The sequence below is a fragment of the Pan paniscus genome, chromosome 4 (assembly GCF_029289425.2).
Source record: "Pan paniscus chromosome 4, NHGRI_mPanPan1-v2.0_pri, whole genome shotgun sequence".
Classification (NCBI taxonomy): Eukaryota; Metazoa; Chordata; class Mammalia; order Primates; family Hominidae; genus Pan; species Pan paniscus.
This window is the reverse complement of record NC_073253.2, coordinates 164961663-164988086: the sequence shown is the minus strand read 5'-3', so window position 1 is coordinate 164988086 and position 26424 is coordinate 164961663. Positions and strand designations below refer to the sequence as shown.

Genomic DNA, 26424 nt, shown 5'->3' with positions numbered 1-26424 from the left:
TGTGACTCGTCTTCCAGGAGAGATTTTTTTGTTTTGTTTTTTTTCTTTTTTTTTAATGTTATGCAAACGTTTCAATATTTTCTTTTTATATATATATAGATATATTTTTTATTATACTTTAAGTTCTAGGGTATATGTGCACAACGTGCAGGTTTGTTACATATGTATACATGTGCCATGTTGGTGTGCTGCACCTGTTAACTCATCATTTACACTAGGTAATTCTCCTAATGCTATCCCTCCCCACTCCCCCAACCCCACAACAGGCCCCAGTGTGTGATGTTCCCCACCCTGCATCCAAGTGTTCTCATTGTTCAATTCCCACCTATGAATGAGAACATGTGGTGTTTGGTTTTTTGTCCTTGCGATAGTTTGCTGAGACTGATGGTTTCCAGCTTCATCCATGTCCCTACAAAGGACATGAACTCATCATTTTTTATGGCTGCATAGTATTCCATGGTGTATATGTGCCACATTTTCTTAATCCAGTCTATCACTGTTGGATATTTGGGTTGGTTCCACGTCTTTGCTATTGTGAATAGTGCCACAATAAACATACATGTACATGTGTCTTTATAGCAGCATGATTTATAATCCTTTGGGTATATACCCAGTAATGGGATGGCTGGGTCAAATGGTATTTCTAGTTCTAGATCCCTGAGGAATCGCCAAAATGTCTTCCACAATGGTTGAACTAGTTTACAGTCCCACCAACAGTGTAAAAGTGTTCCTATTTCTCCACATCCTCCCCAGCACCTATTGTTTCCTGACTTTTTAATGATCACCATTCTAACTGGTGTGAGATGGTATCTCATTGTGGTTTTGATTTGCATTTCTCTGATGGCCAGTGATGATGAGCATTTTTTCATGTGTTGTTTGGCTGCATAAATGTCTTCTTTTGAAAAGTGTCTGTTCATATCCTTTGCCCACTTGTTGATGGGGTTGTTTTTTTCTTCTAAATTTGTTTGAGTTCTTTGTAGATTCTAGATATTAGCCTTTTGTCAGATGAGTAGATTGCAAAAATTTTCTCCCATTCTGTAGGTTGCCTGTTCACTCTGATGGTAGTTTCTTTTGCTGTGCAGAAGCTCTTTAGTTTATTTAGATCACATTTGTCAATTTTGGCTTTTGTTGCCATTGCTTTTGGTGTTTTAGGCATGAAGTCTTTGCCCATGCCTATGTCCTGAATGGTATTGCCTAGGTTTTCTTCTAGGGTTTTTACGGTTTTAGGTCTAACATTTAAGTCTTCAATCCATCTTGAATTAATTTTTGTATAAGGTGTAAGGAAGGGATCCAGTTTCAGCTTTCTACATATGGCTAGCCAGTTTTCCCAGCACCATTTATTAAATAGGGAATCCTTTCCCCATTGCTTGTTTTTCTCAGGTTTGTCAAAGATCAGATAGTTGTAGATGTGTGGTATTATTTCTGAGGGCTCTGTTCTGTTCCATTGGTCTATATCTCTGTTTTGGTATCAGTACCATGCTGTTTTGGTTACTGTAGCCTTGTAGTATAGTTTGAAGTCAGGTAGCATGATGCCTCCAGCTTTCTTCTTTTGGCTTAGGAATATCTTGGAAATGCGGGCTCTTTTTTGTTTCCATATGAACTTTAAAGTAGTTTTTTTCCAATTCTGTGAAGAAAGTCATTGGTAGCTTGATGGGGATGGCATTGAATCTATAAATTACCTTGGGCAGTATGGCCATTTTCACGATATTGATTCTTCCTACCCATGAGCATGGAATGTTCTTCCATTTCTTTGTATCCTCTTTTATTTCATTGAGCAGTGGTTTGTAGTTCTCCTTGAAGAGGTCCTTCACATCCCTTGTAAGTTGGATTCCTAGGTATTTTATTCTCTTTGAAGCAATTGTGAAAGATAATTCACTCATGATTTGGCTGTTTGTCTGTTATTGGTGTATAAGAATGCTTGTGATTTTTGCACATTGATTTTGTATCCTGAGACTTTGCTGAAGTTGTTTATCAGCTTAAGGAGATTTTGGGCTGAGACAATGGGGTTTTCTAGATATACAATCATGTCATCTGCAAACAGGGACAATTTGACTTCCTCTTTTCCTAATTGAATACCCTTTATTTCTTTCTCCTGTCTGATTGCCCTGGCCAGAAATTCCAACACTATGTTGAATAGGAGTGGTGAGAGAGGGCGTCCCTGTCTTGTGCCAGTTTTCAAAGGGAATGCTTCCAGTTTTTGTCCGTTCAGTATGATATTGGCTGTGGGTTTGTCATAAATAGCTCTCATTATTTTGAGGTACATCCCATCAATACCTAATTTATTGAGAGTTTTTAGCAGGAAGGGCTGTTGAATTTTGTCAAAGGCCTTTTCTGCATCTATTGAGATAGTCATGTGGTTTTTGTCTTTGGTTCTGTTTATATGCTGGATTACATTTATTGATTTGTGTATATTGAACCAGCCTTGCATCCCAGGGATGAAGCCCACTTGATCACGGTGGATAAGCTTTTTGATGTGCTGCTGGATTCAGTTTGCCAGTATTTTATTGAGGATTTTTGCATCGATGTTCATCAGGGATATTGGTTTAAAATTCTCTTTTTTGGTTGTGTCTCTGCCAGGCTTTGGTACCAGGCTGATGCTGACCTCGTAAAATGAGTTAGGGAGGATTCTCTCTTTTTCTATTGATTGGAATAGTTTCAGAAGGAATGGTATCAGCTCCTCCTTGTACCTCTGGTAGAATTTGGCTGTGACTCCGTCTGGTCCTGGACTTTTTTTGGCTGGTAAGCTATTGATTATTGCTGCAATTTCAGAGCCTGTTATTGGTCTATTCAGAGATTCAACTTCTTCGTGGTTTAGTCTTGGGAGGATGTATGTGTGGAGGAATTTATCCATTTCTTCTAGATTGTCTAGTTTATTTGCATAGAGGTGTTTATAGTATTCTCTGATGGTAGTTTGAATTTCTGTGGGATCGGTGGTGATATCCCCTTTATCATTTTTTATTGTGTCTATTGGATTCTTCCCTCCTTTCCTCTTTATTAGTCTTGCTAGTGGTCTATCAATTTTGTTCATCTTTTCAAAAAACCAGCTCCTGGATTCGTTGATTTTTTGAAGGGTTTTTTTTTGTGTCTCTAGCTCCTTCAGTTCTGCTCTGATCTTAGTTATTTCTTGCCTTCTGCTAGCTTTTGAATGTGTTTGTTCTTGCTTCTCTAGTTCTTTTAATTGTGATGTTAGGGTGTCAATTTTAGATCTTTCCTGCTTTCTCTTGTGGGCATTTAGTGCTATAATTTTCCCTCTACACACTGCTTTAAAGGTGTCCCAGAGATTCTGGCGTGTTGTCTTTGCTCTTGTTGGTTTCAAAGAACATCTTTATTTCTGCCTTCATTTCATTATGTACCCAGTAGTCATTCAGGAGCAGGTTGTTCAGTTTCCATGCAGTTGAGCGGTTTTGAGTAAGTTTCTTAATCCAGAGTTCTAGTTTGATTGCACTGTGGTCTGAGAGACAGTTTGTTATAATTTCTGTTCTTTTACATTTGTTGAGGAGTGCTTTACTTCCACCTATGTGGTCAATTTTGGAATAGGTGTGGTGTGGTGCTGAAAAGAATGTATATTCTGTTGATTTGGGGTGGAGAGTTCTGTAGATGTCTATTAGGTCTGCTTGGTGCAGAGCTGAGTTCAATTCCTGGATATCCTTGTTAACTTTCTGTCTCGTGGATCTGTCTAATATTGACAGTGGGGTGTTAAAATCTCCCAATATTATTGTGTGGGAGTCTAAGTCTCTTTGTAGGTCTCTAAGGACTTGCTTTATGATCTGGGTGCTCATGTATTGGGTGCATATATATTTAGGATAGTTAGCTCTTCTTATTGAATTGATCCCTTTACCATTATGTAATGGCCTTCTTTGTCTCTTTTGATCTTTATTGGCTTAAAGTCTGTTTTATCAGAGACTAGGATTGCAACCTCTGCCTTTTTTTGTTTTCCATTTGCTTGGTAGATCTTCCTCCATCCCTTTATTTTGAGCCTATGCGTGTCTCTGCACGTGAGATGGGTCTCCTGAATACAGCACACTGATGGGTCTTGACTCTTTATCCAATTTGCCAGTCTGTGTCTTTTAATTGGAGCATTTAGCCCATTTACATTTAAGGTTAATATTGTTATGTGTGAATTTAATCCTGTCATTATGATGTTAGCTGGTTTTTGCTCGTTAGTTGACACAGTTTCTTCCTAGCATCGATGGGCTTTACAATTTGACATGTTTTTGCAGTGGCTGGTACTGGTTGTTCCTTTCCACGTTTAGTGCTTACTTCAGGGGCTCTTTTAGGGCAGGCCTGGCAGTGACAAAATCTCTCAGCATTTGCTTGTCTGTAAAGGATTTTATTTCTCCTTCACTTATGAAGCTTAGTTTGGCTGGATATGAAATTCTGGGTTGAAAATTCTTTTATTTAAGAATGTTGAATATTGGCCCCCACTCTCTTCTGGCTTGTAGAGTTTCTGCCGAGAGATCAGCTGTTAGTCTGATGGGCTTCCCTTTGTGGGTAACCCGACCTTTCTCTCTGGCTGCCCTTAACATTTTTTTCCTTCATTTCAACTTTGGTGAATGTGACAATTATGTGTCTTGGAGTTGCTCTTCTCGAGGAGTATCTTTGTGGCGTTGTCTGTATTTCCTGAATTTGAATGTTGGTCTGCCTTGCTAGGTTGGGGAAGTTCTCCTGGATAATATCCTGCAGAGTGTTTTCCAACTTGGTTTCATTCTCCGGGTCACTTTCAGGTACACCAATCAGACGTAGATTTGGTCTTTTCACATAGTCCCATATTTCTTTGAAGCTTTGTTTGTTTCTTTTTATTCTTTTTTCTCTAAACTTCTCTGCTCGCTTCATTTCATTCATCTGATCTTCCATCACAGATACCCTTTCTTCCAGTTGATTGAATCGGCTACTGAAGCTTGTGCATTCGTCACGTAGTTCTCGTGCCGTGGTTTTCAGCTCCATCAGGTCCTTTAAGGACTTCTCTGCATTGGTTATTCTAGTTAGCCATTCATCTAATCTTTTTTCAAGGTTTTTAACTTCTTTGCAATTGGTTCGAACTTCCTCCTTTAGCTCAGAGTAGTTTGATCGTCTGAAGCCTTCTTCTCTCAGCTCGTCAAAGTCATTCTCTGTCCAGCTTTGTTCCTTTGCTGGTGAGGAGCTGCGTTCCTTTGGAGGAGAAGAGGTGCTCTGATTTTTAGAATTTTCAGTTTTTCTGCTCTGTTTTTTCCCCATCTTTGTGGTTTTATCTACCTTTGATCTTTGATGATGGTGACGTACAGATGGAGTTTTGGTGTGGATGTCCATTCTGTTTGTTAGTTTTCCTTTTAACAGTCAGGACTCTCAGCTGCAGGTCTGTTGGAGTTTGCTGGAGGTTCACTCCAGACCTGTTTGCCTGGGTATCAGCAGCAGAGGCTGCAGAACAGCGAATATTGCTGAACAGCAAATGTTGCTGCCTGATCGTTCCTCTGGAAGTTTCGTCTCAGAGGGGTACCCGGCTGTGTGAGATGTCAGTCTGCCCCTACTGGGGGGTGCCTCCCAGTTAGGCTACTTGGGGTTCAGGGACCCACTTGAGGAGGCAGTCTGTCCATTCTCAGATCTCAAACTCCATGCTGGGAGAACCACTACTCTCTTCAAAGCGGTCAGACAGGGACATTTAAGTCTGCAGAGGTTTCTGCTGCCTTTTGTTCGGCTATGCCTTGCCTCCAGAAGTGGAGTCTACAGAGGCAGGCAGGCCTCCTTGAGCTGCGCTGGGCTCCACCCAGTTTGAGCTTCCTGGCTGCTTTGTTTACCTACTTAAGCCTCAGCAATGGCGGGCGCCCCTCCACCAGTCTCGCTGTCGCCTTGCAGTTCGATCTCAGACTGCTGTGCTAGCAACGAGTGAGGCTCCGTGGGCGTGGGACCCTCCGAGCCAGGCACGGGATATAGTCTCCTGGTGTGCCGTTTGCTAAGAGCATTGGAAAAGTGCAGTATTAGGGTGGGAGTGACCCGATTTTCCAGGTGCCTTCTGTCACAGCTTTACTTGGCTAGGAAAGGGAATTCCCTGACCCCTTGCGTTTCCTGGATGAGGTGATGCCTCACCCCGCCTCAGCGCATGCTCGGTGTGCTGCCCCCTTGTCCTGCACCCACTGTCCAACAAGTCCCAGTGAGATGAACCCGGTACCTCAGTTGGAAAGGCAGAAATCACCCGTCTTCTGTGTCGCTCATGCTGGGAGCTGTAGACTGGAGCTGTTCCTATTCAGCCATCTTGGAACCCAATCTGTTTTGTTTTTTTCGAGATAGGGTCTTGCTCTGTCACCCAGGCTGGAGTGCAGTGGCATGATCACAGCTCACTGCATCCACTAGCTTCTGGGCCCCAGTGATCCTCCCACCTCAGCTTCCTGAGTAGCCGGGACTACAGGTGCATGCCACCATGACCAGCTAATTTTTTAATTTTTTGTAGGGGTAGGGTCTTGCCATGTTTCTCAGACCAGCTTCAACCTCCTCAGCTCAAGCAATCCCCTAGCTTTGGCTTCCCGAAGTGCTGGTATTAAAGACGTGAGCCACTCTAGCCAGCAAAGGAAAGTTTTGTTGTTGTTGTTTGAGATGGAGTTTTGCTCTTGTTGCCCAGGCTGGAGTGCAATGGCATGTTCTTGGCTCACTACAACCTCTGCCTCCCAGGTTCAAGTGATTCTCCTTCCTCAATGTCCTAAGTAGCTAGGAGTACAGGCATGAGCCACCGGGCCTGGCCAAGGGTAGTTTTTAAGCAGATAAATAATTGGTCTCCTGGGGGTATTTCTGGAAGGGTTAACTACACTTACCTTCGCTGAATCATGTCATTCCTTGTCCCCAGATATAAAAGCGAAGGCATTTCTACTAATATATTTGACGACTGTGGGAAGTCTCTGTTTTTACGTACCCTTTGATGAAGTATAAGCAAAAAGTTTATATTTGGACAAATTAAATTCTGGCCCTGCCACTAACTTGCTCTGTAGCCTGAGTTTACTTATTTCAACTCACATAAGCCTCAATTTGCTCATCAGTAACATGGAGATGATAACACCTTACTCAAAGAATTGTGGGCCGGGCGCGGTGGCTCACGCCTGTAATCCCAGCACTTTGGGAGGCCGAGGCGGGCGGATCACGAGGTCAGAAGATCGAGACCATCCTGGCTAACATGGTGAAACCCCGTCTCTACTAAAAATACAAAAAATTAGCCGGGCGTGGTAGCGGGCGCCTGTAGTCCCAGCTACTCGGGAGGCTGAGGCAGGAGAATGGCGTGAACCCGGGAGGCGGAGCTTGCAGTGAGCCGAGATCGCGCCACTGCACTCCAGCCTGGGCGACAGAGCGAGACTCCGTCTCAAAAAAAAAAAAAAAAAAAAAAAAAAAAAAAAAAAAAAAAAAAGAATTGTGGTAGAAATAAACTGACTTCTGAATATAAAGTGCTTAGCACAGAGTTGGGCTTATAGCATTCATTAACATGAATAACATTATGTCAGTATTTTCAAAACAAGTACCCACCATGAATTAGAATATAAAGTATGCCTGAATAATTAAGATGAAACATAAGACTGAATTCAAATAAATTCAACCTTTGGACTCTGCCCCCCAGAACATTGAGCATTTATATTCACTCACCTGAAATTATTAATATTTATGTGGAAAAGCCTGGAAATAACTGAAATCTCTCATTGCTGTCTCAAAGATATGTTTGCGTGACCTATCTCAGGTCACACAGTCTGTTAGAATTAGAGCTGGAAATAGAACCCAACACTTCCCAAAAGCTGCGGAAAGGCCCTGGCATCAAATATTGCCTTCTCTGTCACCACCACCTTAACAAATAGTGTACTAAAAAGAGACATCATTAATTAATTAATTACTCAGATGCTTTTGAGGGATTAAGGCAGTAAGGAAGGAAAGAAAAAACATTTTGGTATTAACCACATACTCAGCAACTTGGTTTTATGAATTAACAAAATATGGAGAGATAAGCTGAGGCTCAGAGAGGCCCCAGTACCACCCGGCTAGTTAGTGATGGCATTGGAATTCAAATCCATGCCTATGTGTCTCCAAAGTCCATCATCTTTCAACTAGAATTTAACTCAATCCAAATCAACAAATACTTATTGACTGCTCAATAAATGTGCTGGGCACTGTGCTAGGATATGGCAGTGAACAAGACCGATACGGTCTTTGTGCTCATAGGGGTTACTATCCAGATGAGAAAACAGACATCGTAAAGCTGGGCACAGTGTGGTGATTGTCAGGTAAGGTGAAGTGCATATAACCGCCACACTCTTCAGGCAATGAGAAGTACATGTGAGCTCTAATCTCTGCCCCAGAGTTCAAAACATTACAGGTTACGCATGTTCACGTAGGCTGGCCTCGGGGTGTGACCAACCCCAAGGCATTATTTCTGTGGGAAAATGCAGGCTGAATTTTAAACTGATGTATAAACAACTTTGGGAGCCCAGCAGTACTCAAAGTTGGTACCTGCGTTTTATGCGATGTTTTAATGCAAAAGCAGCAGATTTACCTTTCTCACTGGATTCCACTGAGTATAAAAAATAAAATTAGGGTCAGCATGTATTTCTTGAAAGTAGACTAATGAAGATGGGAGGATCAGTCAAACCACGGAGATTAATTATTGAATATCTGCTTGGAGTTCGGCACTATGCCCAGGCAGTGTGGAAATACAGGAGAAACGTAAGACTGGATCAGCCCTGTCCTTGGAGAGTCTGTAAATCACAAACAGGACACCCACAGAAGAGCACTTTCTGTAAATGATGGCCTATGTCAAATTTCCAAGAGACAAGGGTGGACACATGTCTGTGAAACAGACAAGGCAAGGCAAATATAAGGGAAATTGACCCAGGCTTCAAAAGACAAATATGATTTACTATTCAAAGAAAGTTTATTGTAGCAGTGGGAGGAGTGTTAACCAGGGAGTGAGGCTTAGGAAGGACTAGATGTGTTCTGAAATAATGAATAGACCACTGAGGCCAAGTGCTGGGAAATAAGGTCCCAAGTTAGTTTCTAATAAGAGAGGAGCTTGTCTTCAACACCTTTGCATCCCAAAGGCCTAGCATGGTACCTGACAAATCATAGGTGCTTAGATAATGTTTAGTGAGCTGTTGGATAGAAAGATATTACTTCAGTTGAAAAGAGAAATAATAAAAAGCATTAGGCTTGTCTCAACATGTGCCAGAAAGGCCTACCATGACAAGAGCAAATGTCAAGCTGCATATAATTAAGTGCTAAATTCTACAATAAAGCCAAAAGTTTTCAGAATGCAGGAGAGGTGGTGAGTGAGATGGAGCTAAAAGAACCTGGGGTGATTTCTTAATCGAGGAAGAATTGGGCCTATTAGGAAAGGCAGGGTCTGGCTCTCAGAGGTCACAATTCAGATGTCTACATAGGCAGGATGGATAATATAAAAGTGTGAACCCAGTCATCTAGAAAGCAATAGGAACGAGTGGGACTGTGGGTTTTAGGAAATAATTCTGCAAGCCAAACACAATACATCTGTGGGCTAGATTCAGGTTGTAAACCACCAGTTGGAGGCTTTCAGGACAGACAGAAGGGAGAAAAACAGGGTGACTGTAGTCAATAATTTAATTGTCACATTTAACATAACTAAAAGAATACAACTGCATTGACTGTAACACAAAGGATGGTTGCTTGAGGACATGGATATCCCATTTTCCATGCTGTGATTACGCATTCCATGCCTGTATCAAAACATCTCATGTACCCCATAAATACATACACCTACTATGTACCTACAAAAATTAAAAATTAAAAAAAAAGAAAAGGAGGGAAAAAAGAACCCCTTCCAGATGGAAGGAATAGGGTAAATGACAAAGAAAGAAGAGCATGAAGGTTTGGTGGGAGAGTCAGAGTCTGGCTGTGCTAGAATGTAAACTACAGGCGGAAAACAGTTGGAAATGTGGTTGGAGAGGAAAATTAAGCTGAGTTTGGATTTCAGGCCAAAGGCAAGGTAATAAATAGAGGGCAAAGATGACTTTAGCATGCTAGGTTGCTTGCAGAAACTGTGCTGAAATTAAACTTTATTTTCCAACCCAGACTGTTAAACCAATTGTGTTTATCTCTGAGACAAAACTGATCTAAAAACCTCCCTGAGAAAATGTCCATTCTAGAACTCTTAGATCATTTGCTGGAAGCTTCCTTGCTGCAGTCTTTGGCTGCTGCCCCTCAGATTGTACATGGCAGGTGAGGCACCATAGACAGAGCTGCTGATCAAATGCATCCTTAAAAACAGGGCGCCTCCTCCCTCACTTAACTCATTTCACTTAAGGATTTACATTTATACCAGGAGAGTAAATCAAAGTTATAGTTCCCTCAGCAACTTTAACCTGAACCAAACATAGCTATATTTCTCTGCTGCTGAGAGGGCTTTTAACTCATGCCTCCCAACTTCGAAGGGGAGATTTAATTCAAACACTATGCAAGAAATGCTTTTTGGAAACCAAGTGGCTGCCCCAGTGAAAGTTTAGAGTGTAAATGGCTGTTCCTTTCAACTAGTGCTTTTATGCAAGGGTTCCCAGCAGACAGAAATCTTCTGCAGCCCCTCCACAGTCTTGGAGGGTGAATAGAAGGGTACCTTCTCCATTCCTCCAAGCCGCCACGCCATTTATGGGTCAGAGCCCAGCTTTGTTACTGCAGGCAGCCAGTGTTGATGAGAGGACTGTGCAGGGGCCAGGACTAAGGGGAAGGAGTGATACAAGTTAGACACTAACCTAGGGGGCAAAATTGAAGGGGTCCCAAAAAACTCAGTAATCAATAAAATTAACACTTAATGCAATTTTTTTGTTTAAAAAATTAATGCAAAAACTCATGGTAAACAAAATAACGAAATACTGAGTTTTTAAAATGTCATGTGAAAGTATTATTTGATTTGATTACTGAATTTTTGGTGCCCCATTACATTCTGCCCTTCCTCCCAGGCCATGCCTCACCTCATCCTGGCTCTGAGAGGCAGTGAAGAAGGGTGTGAGATTGAGGATAGGAAGGAGGGAGTGTGTGAGGGCCATCATGCATTTGGCTGTAGGCAAACTTCTTTAAACTTTGGTCATGGAAGATAATGCAATATTAAAGAATACCTTAAGAAGTATTTCTAGCTGGTGCTGATGGAACAGAACCTGGTGGATCATTAACTTTACTAGGGGGAGGTCTAGTCAACTGTGAGCAAAAGCTGTCTTCTTATTTTCCAGATGGATTCCCCAAGAATACACAACCCAAAGACCATCCCTAAGCAATGCCAAACCAACCATTTTCCATGCCCGCCAGGCAAAGATCAGGTGACACTCAAGTCCTATACCCTGGCCTAGGACTTACCACATGGCTAGGGATGTCAAATAGCCCACGTAAAATACTATAGGCTGCAAGGTCCCTGAGAACAGGACAGGCTCCTATGCTCCTCCATGTTCCACCTCCCCAGAGCCTAGTCCTGGGTTATGGCATGCTAAATGTTGGTTTAGTCATGCAATTACCTAATTATTCATTTGGTAGGAGGTTACATTGGCCTTCTGATTGGTTGAGACAGTTAGGAATTTTGCAAATGGAACCTTCTAGTAAGGCTAGTCCTTTCTGGATTTTGTTGTCTTAACTCATAAATCAGAAAGACCTGTATCTATCAGGTTTTTATACTAATTTCTATGTGTAATTTCCCTTCACATAGAAATAAGTATACTTGACAGAACTGTTCCCCTTCAACCCTCATTCTTCATAAGTGAGTAATCATCCCTTAAATACTTCAAAAATAAGCTTCTTAAAAACATTTTAAATTTTCAAATAATGTTGAATTCCTAGCGAGTTGCATAGATGGTACAGAGAGTTCCTATGCACCCTTCACCCAGCACTGGTTAATGTTAACCTCTTACATTACCAGAGAATAATCAAACCAGGAAATTCACATTGGTCCAATGCTATTAACTACACTGTAACCTTTATTCTAATTTTGCCAGTTTTCCTTCTAACATCCATTTTCTGGTCCATGATTCAATTCAGGATCCCACATTGAATCCAGTTGTCATGTTTCCAAATCTGTGAGAGTGCCACAGTCTTTCATGACCTTAACTGTTGAAGAGGACTAGACTGGTATTTTTCACTCCTCAGTTAGGGTTTGTCTAATGTCTTCTCATCATCAGATCGAGGCTGTACATTTTTGGCAAGATTCCCATAGAAGAGATGTAGAGTCCTTCTCAGTGCATCGTGTCAGGAGGCACATGACGTCAGTATGTTTCCCTGCTGGTGGTTTCCCTTTGCTCATTTGGTTAGGATAAGGTCTATCAGTTGTCTCCACTGTAAAGCTACTGCTTTCCCTGTGCCATTAATCAGTGGATACTTTGGGAAGACACTTTGAGATTATGCAAATATCGTGTTTCCTATCAGATTTTTGTCCATGACTTTTAGTAACCATCGATGGTTCTTCCTTATAACAATAAATCTGGTGGTGTTTGTCGAATCAAAAATCAACTTTTCCTAATTTTTATGTCCTACTTAAGGCCAAAACCTACTAGGTAAAAGATGACAAACTCCCTGTCACAATGACCTTCCCCACATTTTGGGATTGGCCATCTAGTTTAAGCATAGCAAATCCATGGTACCCAACTCATTGTCCCCACTCCTCACCTACTGCAGGAACCAAGGCTGTCTTTCTCACTGCCCTGCAGGAGACCTCGACATTCTCAATGCTATTAGGAAAGAAGCCACAGCAGATCAATGAGAACTGTCATGAGAAATGAAACATATCTCCCCTCCTTGGTCTATGTTGGGTGTTTAGTTTTTCTTAAAAACACTACATCCCTGGAGCATACTGGCTTTGCCAAGTCCCTCAAGAACTCTTAAAGGGTGGCAGATTTAGGGTCCACTAGGGGAAGAGAATTGCACAGGCATCTCCCTTGGGTCTCCGGATTTTTCTTGTTTGGGGCCATTGTTTTGAGTCCCTGGCAGGGGTGTGCTGGTAGATGTTTGTCCATTGTTTTTCCAGAAAGAAAAAAATAAAGTCCTGGATATATGCAACGTTTTCCAATTTCTGTGGCATTAACACCCCCTTCCTGGTTGATTTCAAGGCACAGCAGCAGAGCTCGAGACAGTATTTCCACCACACAGACACAATAGATGTAAATAACCTCAAGAGGGTAGATAAAAATAAAATGGAGCCAGCTCATCAGGAAGTTTTTGAGTTTTGAGATCTTATTACCTTAGATTTTAATATAGTTTATTTAATTATAGATTTATAACAATTTTTGATGATAACGGTTATTTAACAATTGCCTCACAAAATTCCTAAACATTTAATACTCGGTTCTTGTGAGCTGGAAAGAGCCAGCTCCAGCTCACCGCCCTGTACAGTGGTGATCAGGAGCCCTGAAGTTCTGGAATTCCCCGCAGGAGCCCCTGAAAGGACAGGAAGACACCTTTCTCCAGTCACTCCAGGAATTCCTATGAGGTCCAGATGCCCTGCAGGGAAGGCCTGCCTCCAGCAGCAGCATCTGCCTCTTCCCGGCAAGCCTTCTGTGGAGACTGCGAGGGCTCCAAACCATCTGGCTGCCACCAGGGCTGGCTTGGAGGTTGCCCTCAATACTAATGGGGCCACAGAGTTCTCTCCAGGCTCAGTGCCTGCCTTGCATTCTCCCAGGAAGCCACTTGACCCTGTACTGTCCTTAAAAGAATTATAGGGATGTTTTAGAAGCAGCCTGGAACAGCAGAAAGAGCATATGAGTAAAGCAGAACAGTGAGGGAAGAAGGAAAGCCATGTGCATAGAGTGCAGATTATTTGCCAGGCATAAGGCTGGATGTTTTCACAGGTGCTCTTGTTTACTGTAATTCTGACACACCTGGGAAAAGAGTATCCTCATCATACAGACAGGTTAGAGCAGCCATCCCTAGCCTTTTTGGCACCAGGGACCAGTTTCATGGAAGACAATTTTTTCACGAAACGGATGGTGGGGCAGGTGGTTTTTGGATGATTCAAGTGCATTACATTTACCGTGTACTTTATTTCTATTATTATATTACCTTGTAATACATAATGAAATAATTACACAACTCACCATAATGTGGAATCAGTGGGAGCCCTGAGCTTGTATTCCTGCAACTAGATGGTCCCATCTCGGAGGGATAGGAGACAGTGACAGACCATTAGGCATTAGATTCTCATAAGGAGCATGCACCCTAGACTCCTCTCATGTGCAGTTCACAATAGGGTTCGCGTTCCTATGAGAATCTAAGGCCGTCGCTGATCTGAAGGAGGCAGAGCTCAGGCAGTAATGCAAGCCATGTGGAGTGACTGTAAATACAGATGAAGTTTTACTCACTCTCCAGCTGCTCACCTCCTGCTGTGAAGCCTGGTTCCTAACAGGCCATGGACCCAGGGTTGAGGACCCATTCTGGGGTTGGGAAGTTAGATGACTTCTCAATGTCCCACAGCTAATAACAGCAGAGCTAGAATTTATCCCCTGCTCTGCTCATAGCCGTAGCCCCAGCATACAGAATAGAGCACATGTTAGGCAATTTCTAAATATTTGTGGAATGGATACAAGATGCAGTCTGACTTAAAGCCTGTAGAGGCTCCTCCAGGGAAATGGTGCAGGTGAAAGTGCTGTTAACTGGCGATGTGTAGATGCAGAGTGGGGGGAGGTAACGTGGTGCCTGAGAGGCTGTTGAGTTGGGAATGTCACCTGGCCTCTCTGAGTCTCAACCTCCTCGCCAGTTAAATGGGGATAGTAAGATCTACCTTGCCACTTTGGCACCAGAAACAAACATCTGTGTCGTATAAGAACACACACTGCTGGTTAGAAGGTGCTGGGGAAGTGTGTGGTATACCGTCATCCATGGAAGTTGTGCCATTGGCCTCAGGAGGGCATTTCTAACTCCATGGAAGCCAGAGGAAAAGCAAGGGGTGAAAACAAAGCAGCCTTGGTCACAGCAGAAGGTGCAGTGATCTCATGTATTTCAACCTCAGGTTTGGGGCTTAATTAGCTGCTCTCTGGCATGCACCATAGACAAAAGAATTTCAGCAAGCCTTGTCTCCCTGCCTTTTATTTCAAATACGAGGGAGCAGATAGGTTAGAAGAAAACCCTGCTGCTCTTGCAGGGTGGTATTGATTCCTGGGAATTAAATAGTAATGCAAAGAGGCAGTGGCAGCCTCCCTTCCACCCTGCAGCAGGCAAACTGCCTAGGTTTATCAGAGAACCCAGAGCTCAGAGTGGCCACAGGGGATGCACTTCAGAAGAAGGCGCCCAAGCGTAGACAGGCAGGGTGGACTGCTTTCCCACACGCAGGTCAGGGGCAGGACTCCACCAAGAAGGCCCTCTAGTCTGGAGGATTCCTGCTCATGCCGCAGTCCCCTCCCCTCCCATCGGGATTCTAACACAGCTAAGATGCTAATGCCCTTTGCTGTCCATATCTGATCCTCTTCAAAGGAGAGGCATGAGTGTGTGTGTGTGTGTGTGTGTGTGTGTGTGTGAGTCTGTGTGTGTGTGTAAACATACATGCACCCAAAACCACACGTGCATATTCAACGCATTAGACAAATCATTCATGGTGGGTGGGGGGCATGTGGAATGGGAGTAGAAGATGGGGATAAACGGTAAGAAATTGTTCAATAAAATCATAGGAGTCCATTGTTTTGGACTGAGCTCCTGCACTAGGCCCAGATCAAACCAAGATGGAGTCGCTTGCGCTAAGTGCGACATACTAAAATGGGAACTTTAAGGAAGCAGGAAAATCCCCCAAAGAGACCAGTCTTTCTTAAAAACAGAAGGTTCACAGCAACCAGTTGGAAAGGGCATGGTCATTTGAGCTGGCATGATAAGGAAGTCCCCCCTGCTTTAACTCTTACAAGGAAAGTAACCTGATGTTAACCAACCCACATTTTTGTATCATCCCATTTCCTTATTCCTACTCAAGCTACCTTACAATAACCAACTGCTTTGCTGCACCCAAGAGAGCTCCTTCTGTCTTTTAGATATGAATGCCTGACTCGTGAATCACTAGTAAGAGTCAATTAGAACACTAAAATCAATTTGATACAATTTTGTTTTATGACAAAATGCACACGCATAGACACACACAGAACAGGGGAGGATCTTGCACAGACCAATGAAGATGATGTGTTATGAACTCAGGAGTGTGATTAATTCAACCCTCTGCACCTGACATCTAAAGAAGGCAAAAAGAATACCCTGCTAGCACTCAGCACACAAGACCCCAGGGAGAAATCAGGCCCTGCCATTAATTGGAGTGAGACATATTCATTCATTTATTCCTTCCTTCAGATAGCTTCAAGAGCCAGGCATTGTGCTGGGGTGGGCGGGGGGTAGAGCAGCAAGATCTCTCTCCTCATAGCACTCTGGTTTCTGCAGGCAGACAGAAAAGTCCACAGAGAGTGACAACACAAGTGCCACAATGGAGCAAGCACAAGCTGCTCCTTGGACCACAAGAGACATGGGGAAGAGGATTAGAGAAGCCTTCTCAGGAGAGTCACATTTAACCTGACTTCTGAGGGGAAGGTAGGATTTAGCTAAGCTAAGAGCAGAGGTGATGCATTCAGGCAGTGTGAACGGCACTCCGCCGCAGTGAGAAGTGAGAGGGTGCTGCACAAGTGAGGAACTGAAAGGATTTTAATGGAACCACAGCATAGACGGTTCAAGTGGGATGGGAGAGACTGAAGCTGAAAGCGTAAACTCTGTGAAGTCAGGGGGTATGCCTTGCTCTCTGAGCTTCCCTGAGCTTCCACACTCAAAGCCTCCTGTTACACAGGAGAGAGTAACACAAAATGACTGGCGCTGGGATATCAGGGTGCACACATGGTTCTGAAAACACAGACAAGGAAGTCCCTAATTCTGCCTGGGGGCAGAGCGGAGGAGAAGGAAGTGGGAATGGAATTGAGAAAATCTCAGAAAGGAAGTGTTATCTGAGCTGAACTCCAAACGAGTTTAGGATTCTACCTGCAGAGAAAGATGAGAAATTGGAAGAGCATTCCAAGCAAGAGACACTGCACTAAGCAAAAGCAAAAGCCTCCCAACTGATGTCTAAGTTGTGAACAAAAATATCAAAACCTGGCCGGGCGCAGTGGCTCATGCCTGTAATCCCAGCACTTTGGGAGGTGGAGGTGGGCAGATCACTTAAGGTCAGGAGTTCGGGACCAGCCTGGCCAACATGGTAAAATGCCGTCTCTACTAAAAATACAAAACTTAGCTGGGAGCAGTGGCTGGCACCTGTAATCTCAGCTACTCAGCCGGCTGAGGCACAAGAATTGCTTGAGCCAGGAGGTGCAGGTTGCAGTCAGCTGAGATCGCGCCACTGCACTCCAGCCTGGGCAACAGAGTGAGACCCTATCTCAAAGAAAAAAAAAAATCAGAACCCTTAAACCATTCATGACTAAGAGTACCTTGGTAGCCCCCCACCCAGGTTTAGCCAATAGACTCAAATACTTTTTTTAAAAAAGATGATTCTGAGAATTCCTTATGTCCACGATTCAGATACAACCAACACCTTTTCCTCTTGAGAATTAGGAGTCATCTTTACCCACTTTAAGACTGCTAAGCAGAGTAGCAAACAACGACTCTCCTTTTTCTTGAGGAATGAAACATAAAAACAAAAACCCTGTCTTAAGACGGGAAAAACCAACTCCCTCTGGGTCTGGAGCAATATTAAATTTTATCAGTTACTCGGCAGCCAGCAAAGCACAGAACGAAGCAGTGTGAAACCGCCCTTCAAAGTAACTGGAGTTGACAACTAAACTTGCTCAGTGAGGGGGAGAAAAGGAGTTAATAGAGGAAGAAGTCAGGCCTTTTATCCTTCACCTGAGCTGGTCCCTTTCATATGCTAAGAGACCAGGAGCAAGCTGGGTGAGGGAATTCAACACTATGATTAAAAAAAAATCAACAGCCAGGCTAAGGCAGACATCTCCCCCTGAGTCCTACCATGACACCCAGGGTTTCAAAGAATAAGGTTGGCTTGCTGCTCTGGGCTGTAATTACCCAAACAATGACAATCTATTGAAGACAAGCATCCTGTCCCATTCCCCAAACACACAGCGCCCCCCAAATGGAAGCTTGGCATCCTGCACTGTAATTGCTAAATTTCCACATGTGGTTCTACCCTGGGCAATGCCTCCAGTAGGTGGACATAGTCTCTATTCTTGGATGTTCCATGGAACATCAATGCTTTGATGTTCCATGGAACATCAATGGGTTGTTCCATGATGCCAACTAAAAGCCAGTAAAAATGGCTATGCTCTTGTCAGCAGAGAAGGTCCAAACAACCAGGAGAAAAATCCAGAACATTTGCTCTGGGGGCCTTTTTTATTAGTTTTCATCTAAGTGTTCGATTTTGAGAAGTTGGTGCCTGTAGAAAGCAAACAGCACATTCTACAGTCTGGATTTTCAAAGTTGGATCTTTGCATATTCCATGTCCCTTCTATCCCATGAAGATGAATTTATGAGTACAAATTAATGTGTTTGAAATATTTGCCATTTTGTGGTTTATTAAATGCATATTGGAAGATGCTAGATTTTTGTTTTTTTTTTTTGAGACAGAGTCTTGCTCTGTCTCCCAGGCTGGATTGCAGTGCCATGATCTCGGCTCACTGCAAGCTCCGCCTCCCAGATTCATGCCATTCTCCTGCCTCAGCCTCCAGAGTAGCTGGGACTACAGGCGCCCACCACCACGCCCAGCTAATTTTTTGTATTTTTTTAGTAGAGACGGGGTTTCACCGTATTAGCCAGGATGGTCTTGATCTCCTGACCTCGTGATCCGCCCGCCTCGGCCTCCCAAAGTGCTGGGATTACAGGCGTGAGCCACTGCACCCAGCCGGAAGATGCTAGATTTTATAGACTGGACAGGGTTCTTAAATTAAGAAGGTAAAGAACTGAGAATGAGCCCAGCTATTCCTCTATTTCCAGTGAATACTAAAGGAAAAAAAAAGACAGGTCATATCAGAGCAATGGTTTCTGAGCATGGTCTCTACATTGGTAGCATCAACAGCACCTGGGAACTTGCTAGAAAAATAAGTTACTGGACGCCAGGACCCCACCGTCCAGACTAATGATCAGAAACGTGTTTTAACAGCTCCTCCAGGTTACTGGGGGTGCCTGCTCAGGTTTGAGACCTGCTCAACACCTGTGGCTCTTCAGGCTGGCTGACAGTTAGCATCACCTGGTAATCATCACCTTTTCATTGCAGTGCCCCACCCACCCCAGACCAATTCAGTCAGAATACTTGGGACAGGGGCCTAGGTATTACTGCTTTTGATGCAAGATTTTTCTTCTCAGTCGCTTTGCAAGCCGGGGACCCCCAGCCAGTGATGCCCTGCCCAGGTCTCACTCAGCCCATCCAGCTCACCAACTATGTTATAGCTTGTACCCATATTCAGCGGTTCCGGATCTCTTGTGCCGCACCCAAGAAGAATGAGGATACGTGGGACATTGAAGGGTGAGGAGGGCAGAGAATAATTTTCTTGAGCAGTGAAAACGGCTTTCAGTGGGGGGGCGGGGGAATGGTGGGGGGTGGAGGTGGGGCACTGGTTCCCCTACCCCAAGATTGGAAAGTTGTCCCCTCCCCGTCCCTCCCCACACCTTGTGTGACTGGGTCTGGGGCCTTTTATAGACTCAGAATGGGGACTGCCGATTTGTTTGTTAGTACGCAAAAAAAGGTTAAAGTGAAGACACCACTCAAAGGTGGGCATGACAGTGTAGAAAACCAATTAGGAAAAGGTAAGTTTATGTAAAATAAGTGAAGGGTGGGGATCAATCAGAGGAAAGTGTGCCAAATGGTAGGACAAGTTCTCGGACAAGTTCTCAATCCAGTCTGAGGATTTAACATACAGCTTGACTTTCAGGTTTTAAACTCTTCGGCTTGGAGATGGGGTTTCACCGGGGACCCACCCCTATCTTCCTACCCATTTGGCTGACTCCTGCTAGTTTGACTTTTAAAAAGCTCCCCAGGTGGCTTGTAATCCCAGCACTTTGGGAGGCCAAGGCAGGAGGATCACTTGAGGCCAGGGGTTTGAGACCAGCCTGGGCAATATAGTGAAACCCCATCTCTACAAATTAATTAATTAATTAACTAATTAACCAAGTGTGGTGGCTGGTACCGCTAGTCATATCTACTCAGGAGGCAGAAGCAGAAACCTGGCTCAAAAAAAAAAAAAAACTCTCGAGGTGATATGACTATGCAGGCAATGAGGCAATGTTGAGAGCCGCTATATATTAGAACATGAGAAATTTAGGTACTTTTGGGCCTCTGATTTTCAGTTTAGCTCAGAGTAATCATGGATACTGAATGCCTCCTATTCATTGAAGAAGCTTTTGAGAAAAGAAGAGAGATTTCCATCTTCATGAGCAGGAGAGGTGAGATGTGAAGCTCACCAAAAGCATCAAAATTTCTACCAAATTCAATGGTGATAACAGTATTTAATAACTCATCCAGCAAAGACAGTTGCTCACCCGGAGAAAGGGGTGGGTTAGTCCCCACAGTCAGAATTCATTATAAGAGCACTGCACTCAGAGGCAGTAAAGAGTGACACGCACCTCCCACACACCTCAAGTCCAGATGCCACAATCCCCCACGGGGAGCTCAGAGCCTCCCACTCACTTCTTGGCTTTGAAGCCCTAAGTATCGAGGGTGTGTAAGACAGCAGCCTCTTCTCACCAGTGTCTGATGTCAGGGAATGTGCAAAAGGGTGACAGCCTGTCAGGGTAGAGCTCTAGGGGGCCACTCCCCTGGGATGGGCAGAGCCTCAGCATCCTGCTTCACAAATAACTGTGAACTGGGGCCATCTTTCCACCAAACCAGGAACTTGACAATTAGCACATTATAACTGGGTCCCCCAAACTGGGGGCCACTGGCATATTCCCAAGGACCCACATTTTTTTCCCCATTTAAAGGGATCTGAGCATTACTAAAATGTAAAAAACACTGTGGATTGGCTTTTCAACAGAAAGAGGCAAATTTTTTTTTAAGACAGAGAGTCAGGGTCTGTTCTGTCACCTGGGCTGAAGTGCAGTGGCAAGATCATAGCTCATGGAAACCTTGAACTCCTGGGCTCAAGGAATCCCCTCACCTCAGCCTCTCGAGCACCTAGGACTATAGGTACATGCCGCCACACCCGGCAAATTTCTTTTCTTTTCTTTCCTTTTTTTTTTTTTTTTTTTTTTGTAGAGACAGAGGTCTTGCAATGTTGCCCAGGCTGGTCTCAAACTCCTGGCCTCAAGTAATCCTCCCCGCTGGGCTACCCAAAATGCTGGGATCACAGGCATGATCAACCTCCCTGGCTGAGGCAACATTATATAGGATGTTACCACAGAAATAATAGACAAACCCTCATGTTTCTACACTATGAGTAAGACTGAAATCTCCCTTTAAAAAAACAATTTTTAAAAAGATCAAATAGCTAAGACTGGAACCAGCTCAACAGCTGGCTACTGAATGTCCTTATAGAAACATCATCACCCTAACATCATTATCTGAATGAATCTTGAATATCTAAGCTTTTGGTTATTATACTGTCTTTCCATTAAATGAGGTAGGAGTAGAAAGAAAAAGACCATGCCTTTGTATCCCCTATGCCTGTGATTACACAGAGTCTGAATCAGACTGACCTGTGTTTGAATTTTGACCCTGACATTTATTTGCTCTATTTATTTGGCCTTGAATGCTAATGAAGTCTATGAATTTCAGGTTTTTCATCTCTAAAATGGGAATAATAAGCCTTAGTATCTAGGATCAGGGTGAGCAGAGAGAATGCGCAGATTGCATTTAGCACAGTGCCTAGAAACCAACAAATAAAGTAGAGATATGATCATTAATTATTCACCACTGAACACTAGCTGAAGCTTCACCTCCTTTGTGTAGGCTTCCTTGACAAAAATGCTTACGCGCGCATGCGCACACACGCGCACACACACACACTTTGTAGCTCTTGTACCCCAAATATGCATCTAGATTTTAGTCATTATATATTGGGGATAGGTTTTCTTGTTCCCAGTGCCTAGCGCACACTGGGTATGTCATATGTATTAATATTTCTGCATGAATGAATGAAGCAAGCTATGCATATGTAGTAATAAGACAAGAAGCGGCTTAATTGGGATGGTAAGTGTAGAAAGGAAGAGACAGGAGAAGACAGTATGCAAGGAAATTGATCATAATGGTTGACTATGGATCTGACCAGTAAAGGAATATTGCTCTGCAGAGTTTTCGAATTACAGTCAATAATAGACACAGTTCATTCAGAAAGCTCTTCTCTGAGGATGTTCTAGGGAGGAGAGAGAAAGGGGCAATGCTCACACAAATGCTTAGAAAAAAATGTATTGGTTGTTTGGGTCTATGTAGTCCTCTGAAGCCAGTCCCATCTAAGGACTGAATACCTCCTGGACATTACTCAAGGACAAAGAGGAGCTGCCAGAGGAACCTGGGTCAGATCCAGCACCCTCCTTCCATCTTCCAATGCTTAAGAATTCCAGGCCTGGGTCTAATCACTACCTCTCAGTCTTCACCACCCCATCTGGCTTATCTTCTGAGGATTCAGCCCTTTGGAAGCCCTCCACTTACTCCCACTGAGACTTTCCTTTGGTTTCCATCCCCAGCTAATCTCTGAATGACGTCTACAAAATACACAGTGACTTCACGGCCACAGGCATCTCCCTACCACCATCCTACTCCATACCCTATCTCTGGAATCTGAGCCCCAGCAATCTGCTCATCCAGGAAGAGGCTTAATCATTTTTGTCATTTCAGAAGGTAACTGAAGAAACAAAACCCAAGTAAATCAGCTAAGAAAGCAGACACGAGAGTTTTCTTGCTGTCTAGGCATAGGAAACTCCTCCTCCCACCCCTGCAAACTAGGGCGTGAGTACGTGGACAAGCCATCTTAAAAGGCTGCAATAATGTCTATACCCACATTCTGAGAAAGCCTGGCCAACAAGACACACAGAGACAAAATGCTAACATGATTAACTCCAGTCCCCTAGCCATCCTTCACAGCAATGGGGGTTAGTCACAGGAAAAGTAGGCCTGCTGAGCAAGCCGTTGACTTTTATCTTTAGACTCCAGCTGCTATCCATCAGTATCAATATTTCACAATGTAATCAACTTAGCCCTAGTCTGAGTCCAGGATATCTACATCATCAGGAGGACTCACCGCATCCTGGTAGCTAAGGACTTCCAAGATGCTGTTGAGCAATTCAACGCAGTACTTCTTCTCCAGGACCTGGTGTTGCATGTCATCCTTCTGCTCCAGCAGCTCCTTCAGCTCTTTGGTGATGACAGGAAGCAGAATGTCCCGGCATTCTGGAATAAAGACAGTTCAGAGTAGTGTAGAATTCCTCATTTTTTAGTTTCTTTTCTTTCATATATGCATACAATGTTTCATTAAATAAATAGTTCATGAAGACATTCTCCTTGTAAAAAATTAAAATATTAAAGATTAGGTTAAGATTTCCTGAGAACATCATTCACAATTCTAGTCCCTTTTCTAACCCTTCCTACCCAGAGGCAACCAGTTATTTTATTCTGTATATTCTAGTATGTTCTATATATTTTATATATACACATACATATAAAAATGTGCCATATGAAATATCTAGTGTTATTTTAACTTTGCATTTCATTTAAGTCTATTACTGTCACTATAAACTTCCAAGACCCTTTTATACAATTTTACTTATGTGTTTATCAGTATAAAACATATAGTTATTTTGGCTTTGTTTCCATTTTATACAAGGGGACCATGATGTATATATTACTCTGAACCTTGATTTTTTTTCACTCACTAATATTTCTTGGAGCACTTTCTGTATTATCACATTTAGGGACCAACTTAGTTATTTTTAACTGTTTTATAGTACTCCTTATCATGGATGTATTTTTCTATTCAGCCATACCTGTACTACTGAACATTCTTCTCTGGTACAGACAGTACAAAATGAACAACCTTCCACTTACATCCTTCTGCACATTGCTTTCATTTACCAGCATGGCCAACGTGGCGAAAACCCGTCTCTACTAGAAATACTAAAATTAGTTGGGCATGGTGGCATGCGCCTGTAATCCCAGCTCTTTGGGAGGCTGAGGCAGGAGAATCACTTGAACCCAGGAAATGGAGGTTGCAGTGAGCTGAGATGGTGCCACTGCACTCCAGCCTGGGTAACAGAGTGAGACTGCATCTCAAAAAAAGAAAGAAAGAAATTAAAACTTTTGCAGAGAAGGGTATGTCTCTTGACATTGCTGTTTCAGGGAAATTTCTGGAAGGTTCTGAAGCCCTTCGCAGCTTTGTCTCCATATTTCCCTTGAAAACAGAAAACCTTGAGGAAAAAAAAAAATCCAAAAATGTGTCAAGCTGCCCCCACTCAGATGCTGCTTGAGCTGCAATATGAATCATACACACCAGGATATCATTTTAAATCTAACAAATAGATGTTGGACATCTTTAATGTGAAGATACTCTCCTTATCGAGGTACAGAGATAAGATGTGGTTCTGCCCATTAGGTACTTAAAAACTGACAGAGGTGATTACAGGAAAAAAAAAAAAAAAAAAAAAGCAAAACCAATGAACAATGGCAGAAATTAGAATAAGACAAAGGTCAGAAGAGGTAGAGGACATCTCTTATTCTGTCAGCCCAAGAGCTACACCCACTCCTTCTGGCACAGCACCCTGACTGTACGTGGGGGAGTCATACTGTCATGGGCTATAATCCTGAGAAGCTGTCATAGGCTCCCTGCCTTCCCCTGGAGAAGGGCTGGACACCTGGCCCCAATTAGGATGGCCTCCTGAAATCTGAATCTTGAGGGAACGTTCATAATGATAACTGCCAACGGTACTAATACACAGTATTTTGAGTGCTTACAATGTGCTAGGCACTGTTGCAAGTGTCTTGCATGAATCATCTCAGTAAATTCTCCTAGTGACTAAGGGAGGTAGACACTATTATTTCCCCATTTTGCTGATGAGGAAACAAAGGGACTTGTCATGTGTACACAGCTAGTAAGTGGTAAATCCAGCCCGACTGCAGAGACTGTGCTCTTAAGCACTACATGAAATGTGCAGTCTTGGCTGGGCACGGTGGCTTACGCCTGTAATCTCAGCACTTTGGGAGGCTAAGGCAGGCGGATCACTTGAGGTCAGGAGTGTGAGACCAGCCTGGCCAATATGGTGAAACCCCAAGTCTACTAAAAAAAAAAAAAAAAAAAAAAAACCCCAAAACTATCTGGGCGTGGTGGCAGGCACCTGTAATCCCAGCGACTCAGGAGGCTGAGGCAGGAGAATAGCTTAAGCCAGGCAGAAGCTTAAACCAGGGAGGCAGAAATTGCAGTGAGCCAAGGTCACACAACTGCACTCCAGCCTGGGCAACAGAGCTAGACTCCATCTCAAAAAAAAAGAAAGAAAGAAAGAAAGAAAAGAAAAGAAAAAAGAAAAAGAAAAAGAAAAAAGAAATATGTAGTCTCTCGGGCTCCGCTTTCATCACAGAAGTGCCCCAAGGAGGCTGCCCAGGGGCACATGCTGAGTCCCCTCTCCCTCCAAGATTCTGAGTCTCTCCTCTCCGATAACTAGTTCCTCAGCATTTCCTCTGATTCTATGGATTATTCCCTTTCTTCTAAATACATTTGTTTTTACTTAAATTTACCAGAGTAGGATTCTGTTGCTTGAAACCAAAGAGTCCCAACTTATAGAGTCACAAAACAAATTGAATGCTTCAGAAGCCCTCTCATGAGCTCTGGTCAGAAGGTTCATAGAAGACTTTATAGGATCTAATAAGAGTATATCCCTTCTCTCAGAGCCAAATCTCAGTTTTTAATTAAATTCCAATAAACGTAATTAATGTCCATTCATCCCACTAAAGATTAAGCTCCATGAGAGCTGAACTAATATTCAAGTGCCTGATACAGTACCTGGTTCATAGCAGTGAGTCAGTAAATCTTGGCTGAATGAATGGAGGAGGTGGCATTTGAGACAGTCCGTGACAAGTGGCTAATATTGCAATAAGAAGAGTGAGGATTTAGGGAACACTGGTGGTTTAGAGAACATAAATCTAGGGTTATATTCTCTTAGAAGGAGAATAATGAAAGATAACACTTAAAAGAAGTGTTCTTAATTGCAATGGAAGTGTCAGTTCTATGGAAACAGAAAATTATAGATGACAAAAATTTAGATTCTGCTTTGCTTAAAATTGTAGATAAAATCATAGGCCACAGCTTTAATGACACTTTATGAGAAATTTGGACTGAAGGTATTGTTGGGGCTGAGCATGGTAGCTCACTCCTATAACTGCAGCACTTTGGGAGGTGGAGGCAGTAGGATAACTTGAGCCCAGGAGTTCAAGACCAGCCTGGGCAACATAGGAAGACCCCGTCTCTACCAAAAATTTAAAAATTAGCTGGGCATAGTGATGGATGCCTGTAGTCCCAGCTACTCAGGAGGCTGAAGTGAGAAGAT

General features: G+C 43.2%; 1 protein-coding gene across 1 annotated transcript in view; it reads right to left on the bottom strand.

Annotated features, from left to right (window-relative positions):
- The window catches only part of DOCK2 (dedicator of cytokinesis 2), a 446463-nt gene that overhangs the window by 256461 nt on the left and 163578 nt on the right, over positions 1 to 26424 (bottom strand). The window contains exon 26 of the mRNA XM_003810916.4: positions 23133 to 23281. Within this exon, the coding sequence (XP_003810964.1) occupies positions 23133 to 23281 (149 nt within the window). The remainder of the gene's footprint in view (positions 1 to 23132; positions 23282 to 26424) is intronic.